This window comes from Opisthocomus hoazin, chromosome 2 (assembly GCF_030867145.1).
Source record: "Opisthocomus hoazin isolate bOpiHoa1 chromosome 2, bOpiHoa1.hap1, whole genome shotgun sequence".
Taxonomy (NCBI): domain Eukaryota; kingdom Metazoa; phylum Chordata; class Aves; order Opisthocomiformes; family Opisthocomidae; genus Opisthocomus; species Opisthocomus hoazin.
Window position 1 is genome coordinate 125,186,399 of NC_134415.1, and position 13,399 is coordinate 125,199,797.

The following is a 13,399-nucleotide window of genomic DNA, read 5'->3' on the forward strand; positions in this document are numbered from 1 at the left end:
GACTTGCAAACCAGGTGCCTGGGAGAAGATACACAGCAGCAGGAAGAAATAACACATGTGCTCCCCAGCCTGGAGTGGGACATTTGTGGTGGAAAGGTTTGAAATTTCCTATTCTTCTGTTAGGGTGAGGGATCAGCTGAGGGTAGCTAAACCCAGTCCTGAGTTTTTGCCCCTCTGCTCCATGCTACTGTGTTGTCTGGGTCCCCCTGGGGAGGTGGGAAGGAGGAAAGCTGGAAGGGGATGGGAAGGTGGTGAGAGCTGAGGCAGTGTGACCTGAAGGTCAAGGGAGATTCTCCTCCCCCTCTACTCTGACCTAGTGAGGCCCCATCTGGGGTACTGCATCCACTTCTGGGCTCCGCAGTTCAAGAAAGATGAGGAACTATTGGAGAGAGTCCAGAGGAGGGCTACGAGGGTGGTTAGGGTAATGGAGAATCTCTCCTATGAGGAAAGGCTGAGGGAGCTGGGCTTGTTTAGCCTGAAGAAGGGACCTTAGAAATGCCGATAAATATCTTGAGGGTGGGTGTCGAGAGGATGGAGCCAGACTCTTTTCAGTGGTGCCCAGCGACAGGACAAGGGGCAAAGGGCACAAACTGAAGCACAGGAAGTTCCACCTGAACACAAGGAAGAACTTCTTTACTTGGATGGTGACAGAGCCCTGGAAAAGGCTGCCTAGGGGGTTGTGGATTCTCCTTCTCTGGAGATATTCAAGACCCGCCTGGACACAGTCCTGTGGAACCTGCTGTAGATGACCCTGCTTCGGCAGGGGAGTTGGACCAGATGATCCCCAGAGGTCCCTTCCAACCCCTACCATTCTGTGATTCTGTGATCCTGTGACTGCAGTGCAGGGCTGCGTTCATCTGTTGCCATTGGCATGGCAACACAGGGCACGGAACACAGCTTTGATGTTTGCAGGAGGATGCCAAAGCAACTTTGCTTCCACCTGCGTTCTCCTGCCCTCTTTCTGGGTGGCCAGGGTGCAATGAGAACTGCCACTTTGTTACCCCTCACCATGTATTTTGTCCCTCCTGCCTCCTTCCTCTTCACATGTCCAGTCTCTTTAGAGCATCCCACTCCATAGCCTTACTTTTATTTTACAATCACAACAAACTCTACTTCTCTTGCATCATTGACAAGTTTCTTGCTACACAAATCCCCCCACATAGCAGATTTCCCAGTTGCTTATTTTGTTCACAGCCATCCCTCAGACAAGACCCCAGTCATGGATGAGCAGGGGAAAATGTGTCACAGGTTGCCTGGAGAGATAGTAGCTACCCTATCCATGGAAACATTCAAGATGACATTGGACAGGGCTCTGAGCAACTTGCTCGAGTTGAAGATGTCCCTGCTCATTACAAGGGGGTGGATTAAATGGTCTTTAAATGTCCCTTTCAACCCAAACTATTTTATGATAGTATGATGCTATGAAAACCTGACAGAGTGATACAGAAGGAACAACCTGGGAGGACCACTCAGAAATACAAGTGTGTTCAGCACCAGAAGCTCCTCCACAGAGGAGTGCTCTCTAATAGCAATCACACTTGGCTATAGCACCCTTATGAATTCTTCCATAATTTGATTTACTTCAAAGGAATAGATCTGTGTTAGGAACATTTCTCTTATTCTCTGTTATTATTCCTAGAGTATATAAGTCTCTCAAAATACTTTTCTTCTGTTCTTGTCTATTTTCAAATTACCAGATCAAAAACTGGAAACCAAAGCAGTAAGGGAAAGGAGCACAGGCCCACACTCATCAAAGAGATGTGCCAGTAAGTTCTGGTTTCTTTTTGGGTGTTCTGGGTACACATCTCCTTCACTTAAAAATCGCACTAGCCATCCTTGGTTTCCCTAGGAGAGGGCTCAAGGCCTGTACTTTTGTTAACATGTAGGGCATGTCTGTGAAGGGACCAATGTGCGCCAGGGATGATGAGACAGGTCGCTAGTTTGGTGTTTGCATCTGCCACTGAGAGTGGGTTAATCTCTCCTAACTTTTTAGCCTGATAAATATTAGGATCAAGTCTAAGTACTCCTGTGTCTCTGTTGTAAATGGAAAGAGACAGGCGTGTGCAGAGGGCAAGTCTGGTTTTTACCTGTACCTTAGGATGGGGCAGATCGTCCTTTTGAAGTGCCTGACTCTTCCCAGTGACACTGAAACAAAATTGCTTGACCAGCTGGTGAGCTGAACCACATCATTGCCTGAAAGCTGGAAATAACAGAATTGCTCTTTATTGCAGCAGAGACCTACAGGATCGTTTCCTGGATAGCTTCTCATGACCACTTTCATACATTGTGGTTTTGCTGAGTGAGCAGACCACATGGTCATTGCTATGTCCCTGGTCCCAGTCAGCCAGGGTGCAGTTTTACCTCGAATGCATTGCCCTCAGGGCTCGACCTACCCTGGACTCTCTCTCCATCACTGAGCCATACAGAAGAGCTGCACAGGGACAAGCGCAGCAAGTGGTCTGGTAGGCGTGCAAAAGCACCTACCCAGCTCTGAGGTCAGGAGAAGTGCTGCACTGCAATAAATCAGTGTTACATGTGACCGTTTGAAAGGGATGCTTCAGGAATTGTTGGTAATTGGTGGCTGTGTAGTAGGGATCGACTGGTATAAGGTCTCCATGCATAACCATACTAGGGACAGAGACAGAGAAATTAGTTTGACTGGGGAGGAAAACCTCCCTCCAAAGCTTTAAAGTGAGCTAGAGGGATGTGGGAGCAACCAAACATGTCAAACCTTAAATAATGTCTTGAAGAAAGGGTATTTTTATTCTATTTTACCTCAAAAAATTTAGGTGAAGCAATTGACTTCTTCCTAACCTCTGTGGATTTTAGTGTAATACAGTCTATGATCTATGTTTGGTAGAGTAGGAGTGTCCTTATCATGGAGAGAAACAACTGCATTGATCTCATTAGGATGTTTATCACACAATATATTTTGACAGACATTCCTGGTTGCCCTCTGTTGAACATTTTTAAGCTTTTAAGAGAAAATAGAGTTTAACCAGGACTGCATGCTTAATCCTAACAATTCTCAAATGTAGCTTGATAATTATCCATCACTCCTGTTGATAAAAGGTAGCAGTTAAAGAAAAATAAAAATAAATTTGCTGACAAAGATTCTGCAAGTGTACTTGAATGAGAGTGATCTGGAAGGAGGGTACAAGGGCATCTCTCTTCCTTGCCAGGGATCTTCAATGACTTTTAAACCTCTCACCAGCCCTGTGAGGTCCTGCGCTCAGCTCTGAAGCAAGCCAAACATCCCCATGCCATTTACACATCTTTTTAGGATATTAAGGGTCCAAATATCCTTTACAGACAAGTTTCTAGCCTGAAATAAGGTAGGGGTTTGTTCTGCATCCATTCTTTCACCATGTGTGATTTTTACTGCTGAATGGACAAGGAGTTTGGATTTTCAACCACGTGCAAGGCCAGATCTGTATGAACACAGGTGGCAAAATTCATCATCCTGTGGAAAAAGAAGAATGAGGTGGTTGATGTCTGTCATCTCTCACTCCTCTGAGAGTCCTTAGTTCTCATCCTCCTCTCTTTCAGAGTCTAAATCTACCAAATGGCTTTGGGGCATCTAGAAAAATAGAAGGGAGTACACAGAAAGCAAATAGTATCCATCAAAGCAAAGATTTTTTGCTTGGCCCCTGTTTAAGGTCAAATATCACCTGTCTTAGCAAGCAATCTATATTTTATGCTGTTTTCAAAGATGCTTAGATCTGGAGAGAAATAGCTGCCATCAGAATGGACAACGGCCTTTTTTGTCCTCTGGGAGAACAGAGATTGTGAAGTTTTCACGAGACATTAGGAAAAAAAAAAAAAAAGAAAGACACAGAGACACAGCCTGGGAATCTGAAATTCACGCTTCAGCCGTGTTAGTGACCTTGCTAAAGACAGTTATCATCTTGTGTGGTAGATCCCCTGGAGATATGTGGGTGTAAAAAGGTGTACAACCAATAAGTATTGTTATTACTCTATGTTTTGAGTTTGGTTTTCTGTGTATAAGATCAGAGAGCAGCAACATATGTAGGTAAAATATGTAAGGGATCTGTAGTCTGAAACATGAAACTGTTAATACGATGTTCAAAATAGCATCCTGTAGGGATACACCAGGAAGGACTTGCTAATTAACAACTGAAAGTACTTTTTTTTTATTTGAACTGGGAAGAATGAGGGATCTTGTTCAATACCTGCCTGGTCTTTAGGTCTTATTTATACAAGTCACTGTGGCCTCATTTTTTTTCCCAAACCTTAGGCTTAGCCCAGGAGCTTAGCTGTTCCTGTCTCCTTTCACCAAGGTGGTCCTGGAGGACAACAAGGAACTTGGGATGGTGAATAATACTCCTGAAGAGCCCATGAGACACCAGGAGGTAGTTAGGTCCCTGCCCTGAGGCCACTTGGAAATGCTGAAAGTCACATTGGCAGCTGGGTCTTCATTTTCCTACACTTCAGTCTCCAGCTGTAAAATGGGTTGAAAGGCAATATTTTTTCCCATCTTTTTTCTGTCTTCCTTGCTGAGGAACTGTAACCGTTGATGTGACAGCCCTGCCTAGCACAACAGGACCTTTATCTGATTTCGAGTGATATGCATTTGGCAAAGCCAGTATGTGAACTGTATTAGAAAAGGGCCTGGTTTTCCCAAACGCCATGGTGGCAGGTTCGTGTTTGCACACTATAAAAGCAGCAAAGGCAAAACCCTTGCGTAAATAGGAAGTAATCTACCTTCGGAAGGAAAGGGATGGACAGAATGGCCTCAGAGAAATTCAGCATCTGTGATTTCCTTGATTCTATCTGAAAGCTCGCTCTCTGTTTTGCTGACATATGAGCTGGGTGCCCTGTGGTACATCAGTGTAACAAATAGCTGTTATCTTCTGTTTCATAGGAGATAAGGCAGAACATGATTTATTTGTGCCTGCTTTGTTGCCTCTTTTGAAATGTTGCCATCGTTCGGTGCACCTTTCACAGAGTAAGGCAGATGGTCATCTCAAAGTTTCCCATAACCTTGCCGTGTGTATTGCGCAGTGAATCAATGAAATCTGAATTACAGTGCATTGTCTGAGTTTGGAGCTGTGCTGCTAAAGTATCCTGCAGTGGCTGAAAAAGTTTGAATGTCAACACTGCATATGTACTGAGGAAATATGACATTTCTCCCTAAATTTCAAAGCAATGCCATAGGGCATTTTTAACTGCAAAGTTATAGGGACTGCATTGTTCAAACCTTAATTATCAGCTTGGAAATGTACCTTTCGTGACTGTGTGAATGTTAGGTGTGAACCCTCCTTAGAAAAAAGAATAGAAATAATGAATCAAAACAGGATTCTAACAGGAAATGCCGGAGATGAGAAGTTTTTGGAGTCCAAAGAGCACCAGCTGCCCCTCTGTGCTAGCTGTCTCTGCTCATATGACATTTGCAATGAGGCTTCAGGTGCTTTGAGAAGCTGGCATTAGACTGAAATCACCTGTCACGTCAGCTCGTGCCAGGATGCCTCGCCAGAAGCCATTATTTCAATGGGAAATAACAACTGGGAATAGGGAAAAAATGAACTTCTGAAAAGCACTTTGTCATGTTCCCTGGGCTGTGGTGGGCAAATGCTGAAAACAGTCTGAGCTCCTGCCATGAAAGCAGGCATAGGCAGAAATTTCGCAGTGGGAGGATCACCTCCTGTACACACCACAGACGAGACAAGGTGAGTATACAAAGCATTTTCAGTGCTGTCTCTCAATTTCTGCTGTTTATTTGCTCTATGAGCAGGCATGCCGGAAGATATCTATGTTTCGTAAAGCCTGGTACTTTGCTTCATTGATTTTTCCTTAGGATGTGAATCATTACAACGAGCAGGTCTGGCAATTTCAGATAACGACCTGTGCGCCGCACAAGTGTTTCTTGAAATGGTTAATGCTGGAAGTAATAGATGTTAAAAGTGTCTCCCCCAAATGCTTCAGGCCTTTTGCAGGTGGCTGCTTCCATGTGTGTGTGTGTAGAGCAGCTCCCAAATTCAGACTGTCAGCTCATTCCCATAGCGCGTCTAGGCAAAGAGTATTATCTCACACGAACTCACTGCTGCAAGATATTTTATGTATCAACTGGTTTGATAATTTTATGTTTTTATTAAATATAAGAGGCAAGAAATCTGAGAACTTTTAATCCCACTTAAACACACAAAAAAGCAAAATGTTTTTTGGTGTGCAACAGACATTTAATCCCTGGGTTTAGAGTTTTTGATCAAAGAGATTACTTGCGCTAGGACATTTTTATCCAATGTACTGAGTTGTCTTCCTCAGTTTGCAACTGGGTTTGATCTTCTGAATCCATGCAAGCTTCTTCTATCTTGAAAGGGGCACATCACAGTTACTCTAGAGAACTGGAATAGCCAGTGGCTAAAAAGCAAGGACTTTTCTTACAAAACCTTTATTACAACAAAGAGTAAAAAATCTAAATGGGACCAGTTAACTCTACAAAAAGAAGTCTGGTCTTGTAAATAGCTGGAGGCTGATTCTGAGTGCACTTGATGTGTCCTTAACTGATTGTCATGGAGATTTTATGTCCTAGCATACACTGAACTAAGTGAGACCAGAGTAAGGTTTATATTCTTGAAATATAAAAAAACAAATCCTGGCTAAATTGAGATGCAAGGTAGATTCTTCTCTCTGTGTCACTGGTAGAAATCCATTAAACTTCAAATAAGCAGTTCAAAAAGTCTGATTTTAATTATATTGTTCTAGAGCCAGACTAGCTATTAAACTAGATCTGTCTATGTTTACATCTCTGTACTGAGGAGCAAGACCTCATTTTCTGTACATTTCCAACTTTTCAAAAGCATTTCCAAAGTGTCAGGAAATCACAAATCTTCCAGAAATTGATCTTCATCTTAAACATTTCATACTTCAGTAACTGGAGATTTGTTGTTGTCTGTCACATATAAACTGTCGGAAAGCGGTCCTCTCCTGCGTGGTGAGGAGTTTGCATGCTACATTTCAGTCCCCGAACATCTGGGACCGTAATGAGTATCTGGGCAGTCGCTGAACCGCAGCACAGAATTGCAAATGAGTCTATAATGAGTGAGGAACAGAGTTGTGGCAGGGAACAGGAATGCGTCCCAAAGCCCACTGAAGTGAATGGCATGACTGCTGTTGACCACAGTGGCCTTTGAGTAGGGCTCTTGGCATGTCTGTGCAAGGAAGATAGAGTCAAATGGTATCACTGTATCACATCTCATGCAGGATAACCACATGCTCATCTTTTTTACTTTCCCTCCCAGGATGGAAGGAGCAGTTTTATTGGCCACCAACTCGGAGGGGTCATGGAAGTTCCAAACAGCAAGGACCAGAGAGTCAAATCAGCCAGAGCCATCCAAATCACTTACTACCTCCAAACATATGGCTCTGTCACCCAGGACCTCATTGGGGAGAAGTGGGAGAGTGAATTCTGTAAACTGATGCACAAGATGCAGCTGGATCACCAAGATCTGCAGCTCTACTCCCTAGCGTCCTTTAGCCTCTGGAAGGACTTCCACCAGACCAGTCTCTTGGCCAGGGGCAAGATTTTGGTGAGCCTGATGCTGATTCTCCTGACTGCTACCCTCTCGAGCTCCATGAAGGACTGCCTGCGTAGCAAACCTTTCCTGGGACTCTTGGGAGTACTCACTATCTGTATTTCCAGTGTCACTGCGGCAGGGATATTTTTCATTACTGATGGAAAATATAATTCTACTCTGTTGGGAATCCCTTTCTTCGCTATGGGTAATTATTTATCTTCATAATAATAGGATTAACAGAGCTTAATGACAGGATTGTAAATTACATCCTGGGTTATAAAGTGCTGATTTTACCTGGAGTGAAAGTCTAAGTTGTTTTCGCCTTGTTAAATTGATCTGTGCCTAGCTGAAAAAAAAAGGGGAAAAAAAGCAATGCAGTAGCAACAATAGAGAGAAAATGACATTGCTGGAATCTTGGCCAATGAGGGGCAGTTTTGTTTATCTGTGTTACAAAATGAAGGAGAAATTGTTATTGAAAACTAGTCAGCTCAGCACAGAAAATGGATATGTGTTGACTTGACTTTGATGGGATGCCAGCTGAAAGCCCAAGTTAAAACAGGAGGGTGCTGAGGAAGGAAAGATTTTAGCATCCTTCCCGAGGAGGGCTGCTCTTCCAGCTTTGTCTGAGGGGCAGAGGGGAAACAGTTGGTGTAAGAATAAGATTGATGGACTTTATCTCAGAGAGGAGATTACTGTTGTGGTGTTTGCCAGGCTGTAAGCAAAGCGGCCTGTCAGTATCTGTAGCATGTAATCCCTCGGTTTGTGAAGTCCCAGATCAACTGCAAAGATTTCCTTGGTGTTGCACCCGGGCAGGGGAAGGTGCAAACGAAGAGCAAGCATAAACCCCAGCTCTTATAGCAGAAGAATTGATTTTGTTCCTTCTGTTCTCATTTCTGTTCCGAGCACTTATTGTGCATCTGTGTGGTTAATGAATTTTCTGGAAAGGTACATTGGAAAGGAAGAGGGAAATGTGCCCAAAACGGCTTGCTGAGGCAGCGTTGTTGAGTGCAATCACATCCAAGTTTGTCAGAGTTCCGACATATCACGAGTCTGAACCCCAGCAATGACTCTATGCAAAATCTCAGCAGTGGCAGCCCAGATGCAGAAACCTTCAAGCTGGCTCTTTGGTGGCAGGAAATCTTACCTGTCAACAGACTTCTGCATCTTTACACTTCTTTTCTTAAATTCCATGCATGCTTCTAGTACTCAAGCCCAAGTCCTGTGCTATGGTGAGAAATAACTAAATATGCAAAGCCACAAGCCAGAGTCAAGTTTTGGAGAAGGATCTTAATAAGGGTCTGTTTCTTAAAAACCTCAAGATCCCAAAACCTGCATTTTCTTATTTTTTCCCTGAAGAAAAATCCTGTAGATGTTTGCATCCCCCAACACACTGCCTCGTATTTTGTCTGTCCACTGATAATGTATCCGTGTCACTAACCAAGGAGGCTGAGCTGTGGCCTCTCCAATCCCGCACCCAGCATCTCTGGAGCAGCTGGTCGAGGTGGGAAGGAGTGGGGTGGAGTGGATGGTCAAGATTCCAGAAGGGAAAGGGAGGAGTGAGGAAAAAGACCTCAAGAAATTGCATGATTGGTTCAGCCTAATTAATACCGACAAACAAAGCCATGCCAAAGCCTCTAATTCAATCATCTGCACTGCTAAATTGCAACAATGGCCCCTGGCATGGTCTTCCCTATGCCAGCTCTTCAGACGCTGTGCATAGCTCTGCAGTGTAATTGGGTTTGATGGAAAGTGTTGAGAAGGTGGAGAGGTCAGCAGGGGGAGCAGAGAACATGCCAGGTTGTGACAGAGTTGGATCCTGACCTGGGTGAGGGGTGTAGGCTTAGGAAAAAGAGATCTGCGTGGCAGAATGGAGAAAAGGATGACAGTGGGGAAGGGGAGGCTCATGCTTGTTATCAGATTATGGCAACCTTTTTGTTGGGTGTCAGGAGGTGCATATTAAAGAGTGGGGCCAAATGGCACCACCTTGCTTGTCCAGCAAGTTGAAATAAAGGCAAAAAAAAGCACTGAATTGATGAAAAGCACCTTCTCTCAATTGTTTATTCCTCTGCTGGTGTCCCTGTTTAGACAGCTGTAGATATGGGTGGCCCATACTGCGTTCTTGACAGGTCCCAAATTTATCACTCCCAAGGACACCCAAAGCAGAGGTGAAGTCCAGCTTTAGGCTGACCTCAAAAGCATCGTCATCTATACAGGCCACAAGTGCCAACCGAAATGGCAGTAGCATTGCCCTCAATTTATAACACGCTGCAGCCCCAGGATGAGACAGGAGTGGGAGTTTCTGAACGTAGGGTGGCTCAGTTTCCCACCTAGGACGGTGGTAATCTGGGAGTTTGTTTGTTGTCTGAGGAAAAGTAATGAGGAAAACTTTCTAGTGTGTTTTGCGCTTTCATTTTTGTCACAGCCACTGCCAAGAGCAAAAGAAAAGAAAAAAAAATCCAAGTGAGATATTTGCAAGGATTGCTTGTATAACATCGTATTAAATGAACTTCAGGGTGAAAAAGAATACATTTAAGTAATCCTTTTACAAAAATTTCATTCAGGAATCTCAGACTGAATTGGAAATATCATTAGAGAACAGCTTGCAACACCTGGGAACTGCTGCTGGTAAATATTAGGCAGCAGTTTTACAGTTTGGTGAACTGAAAGACAGGAAGGATGTCTTACCAAAGTCATACCAGTTTACATCCTGCAAAGTGCCTTCAGGTCCTTTAGCAGCAGTGCCAGCTAATGAGGCTTTGCTCTGCCCATGATGTATCCGGGGCCTCACAGACCTGGGCTCCTCACAGCGCAGGACCTTCTGTTGAACCTAGTCTGCCGTGAACTGATCTGACACCTTAGAGAAGCTCCACTGAAGACCCAAGAGTATGATTTCTGTGGGTCAATACCCGACACATGTTGTACCAGTGTTCCTTGCTGCTAGCACAGCAGAAAGCAAACAATACATCAAATAATAATTGAGTGAATATAGATGAAAAAGTGTGCAAAGAGGGATTTCCCAGAATTACAAATGCCAGATTTGCAAGTCAGTCTTTCAAAGTCAAGTTACTTAGATTAAAAAAATAAAAGGAAAGCCGAGCCATAACAGCCACAAAGTGCCTGCAGGTGAAATGCTTTGCTGGATACACAGGCAACCTTAATTCTGGCAGCTCCTGACTTTGGAACACTTCAACCTGACATTTGCAAACTGTCCATTAAAAATATATTTGTTTGGCTGAAAATACACGGTTTCTTCTGACATTCACTTTTCAAAGGATTAATTTTAATGGAAATTCCATGGTGTACTTCTGCACTTGTCCTTTTGCCTGCAGAGACAGCGGGGTGCTGCCATCTGAATGCAAGGAATAACCCTGGACCTGTGCAAGTGTTTAGGTCCATAATTCCTATTCCAATGCAGAGCATCTGTGGGTTTTAGTAGGTGATAGAAGTCCATATAAAAATGAAATGTTTAATATTTTTCTAAACTTGGACTGAATGACCTACACATTAATCATTTATTGTAGTCCAGCTGTAAGGGAATGGTCTGCTGGGATAAAGCATATCTGATATACTGGGGGAAGAATGCTAGCTCAGATTGGCTTTTCTTTTCTTTATCCTTAACGGTGAAAAACTTCAGTCTTAAGTTAGGCACGATGACAGTGGTGGAAAATCCTGCTTGCTCTGGCTCCCTCTTCCCAGTGTAATGGTCTTCTTGGACAGCTGCCTCAGGAAAAGCAGTTTCCCCAGTACAATGTCAAACACTGTGTTTTTGGAGCCAGTGACGAGCAACTCCTCAGAAAGGTCCTGTGCAAAAAACACTCTGGCTGCCAGGATCTCCTGCAAACAGGAGCAAGAAGTTGCTCAAATCAAAATGTTGATTTTTAGCTGTTCATACCCCAGACAAATGGCTAAAGGTGGTGAGTTAGAGAAAATGTGCTTCTTTAGTTTCAGTGCTGCCTCCTTTCAGAACTGAAGTGGACCTGGATGGTTTGTATGTCTTTTTTTTTTTTTTTTTTTTTTAAGACAGGTTTTAGTAACCACCATGTAAAATCTGTATATGGGACAGTTCTACCTTATATTTCTCTTGTGAGACAAATACAAACTGCAGGTTTTTTTGCAGGTTTGACACCAGCAGAACTATCATCTTTGGCTGTGTTTCAGACAGGAGATGTAGGGTCAAATCACTGAGTTTCAGTTTTGTTCTAGACATCAGAAATGAACCTGGTTAGATGTTCACATCTGCCTTTTGTGTTTGAATTCATGATGTAATTTCAAAGGGATGTTATGTACGTGACATAATTATGGTTTCCCATGCCTAATCATCACTAATTAATATAACCAGAAGGTTAACTACATAATTGAGATATTATTGCTCCCATGATTTGTTTTTTAATGCACAGCAACCAGATTGATATCATCAGAGAGATAATGACTTAACTCAGCAGAGGATCTGACTGTATATTTTTAAATGCAGGTATATTGATTATGTTATTTTACACTGTAATTATTGTTGGACTGTCCGTGAAGTACTTCATTATACAGACTAGTGGAAATCTTATGTTAACAATGTAACTCCAGTGTAATTACAGTGTAATTGTGGGTTTTGTGTTATAAAGTGTATGTGTTTCTTAGAAGACTGGATTCACAGTGGACGTAACAGCCATTTCCTGCTGTTTGTAAATACAGATCAGGAAGACCATAAGATCTTCTTGGGAATGGCTATTTCTCATTGACTTTTTAGAGAACACTAAGCTCAATGGATGCCCTGCAACACATTGCAGTATTATTACTACTACTACCACCAATAACAATGCTATTATTAGCGGTGTAGTAAAAAGATACAAAAACTTTAGGAAGCAATAGGCTACCTGTTTCCAGCAGTAACCCCATGCCTAATGTAAGAGCGCAAGATTGATGGCAGAGATTGTACGCACAGTGCAGACTTTTCTGGTAAAATTCCCAGCTATTTCTCCCCCCAAGTTGTTCAAATGGAAGGAGGAAGCAAGGCAAAAGCAGATAAGACTCCAGGTAGTGATTAGCATTTCATACAGAAGCCATCTAACCTCTTTTGGATGGCAGTTGTTGAAATAATGGCTGATGATCACCTTTAAGTAAATTTGAGATGTCACAGTGTTACCACTAGTGGTAGAGTTGTTTGAAATAACAGAAAAAAGTCTTAGTGCAGATCAGGAGGTTTTTTTAAACCTCAGAAGACAAATGTGCATGCTGGAGTGCATACTATCGCTAGTTTACCTGTACATGAACTATCACAGTATTTCTAACCTTTGCTTCAAGCAATGGACTTTCCGATTACAGCTGCAACTTGAAAATATCTCAGGAGTGACTCTGATTTTGTACTTTTGATGCAGCAGTAAAAATCCCATATGAATCTTGTGTTATATGATCATATCCTATCTGTATGAGGAGCAAGAGAATGACCCTGTAGAGCAAAGAGACCTACTGACATAAATCCCCACCACTCCATGCCTCAGATGTACAATGAATCTGTCATTTTAGGCGTTACAGCAGTTCATGACCCCACCCACTCAGCAGATCATTAAGGATTTTGGAAATATCTTGTCCTTAATTACAAGATGTCCGTTCTTGGCTTTTACAGTAGAAAATGTGAATAAGAAAAAATCACCTGAGGCAGCAGGAGCAAAAAATTGAAAGATATAAAAATGTTTAAAATTACCTATTTGGATGAGCAGATAACATACATAATTCATACAAATGGGTTTAGACATTCTCTGTATTTGTAAGTTTGATTTCCCCATAACCTGGTATACTCCCTAGCAAGTTTATTCCCAGTTGCAGAGGGCTGTGTTTTTTCATTTCTATAGGAAAGGTAAACATCCCCAGAA

General features: G+C 42.8%; 1 protein-coding gene across 3 annotated transcripts in view; it reads left to right on the top strand.

Annotated features, from left to right (window-relative positions):
- The window catches only part of PTCHD4 (patched domain containing 4), a 135,607-nt gene that overhangs the window by 17,752 nt on the left and 104,456 nt on the right, over positions 1-13,399 (top strand). For all 3 annotated transcript variants that reach the window (XM_075410962.1, XM_009937826.2, XM_075410952.1), the window contains exon 2: positions 7,263-7,743. In XM_075410962.1, coding sequence (XP_075267077.1) covers positions 7,263-7,743 — 481 coding nt within the window. The remainder of the gene's footprint in view (positions 1-7,262; positions 7,744-13,399) is intronic.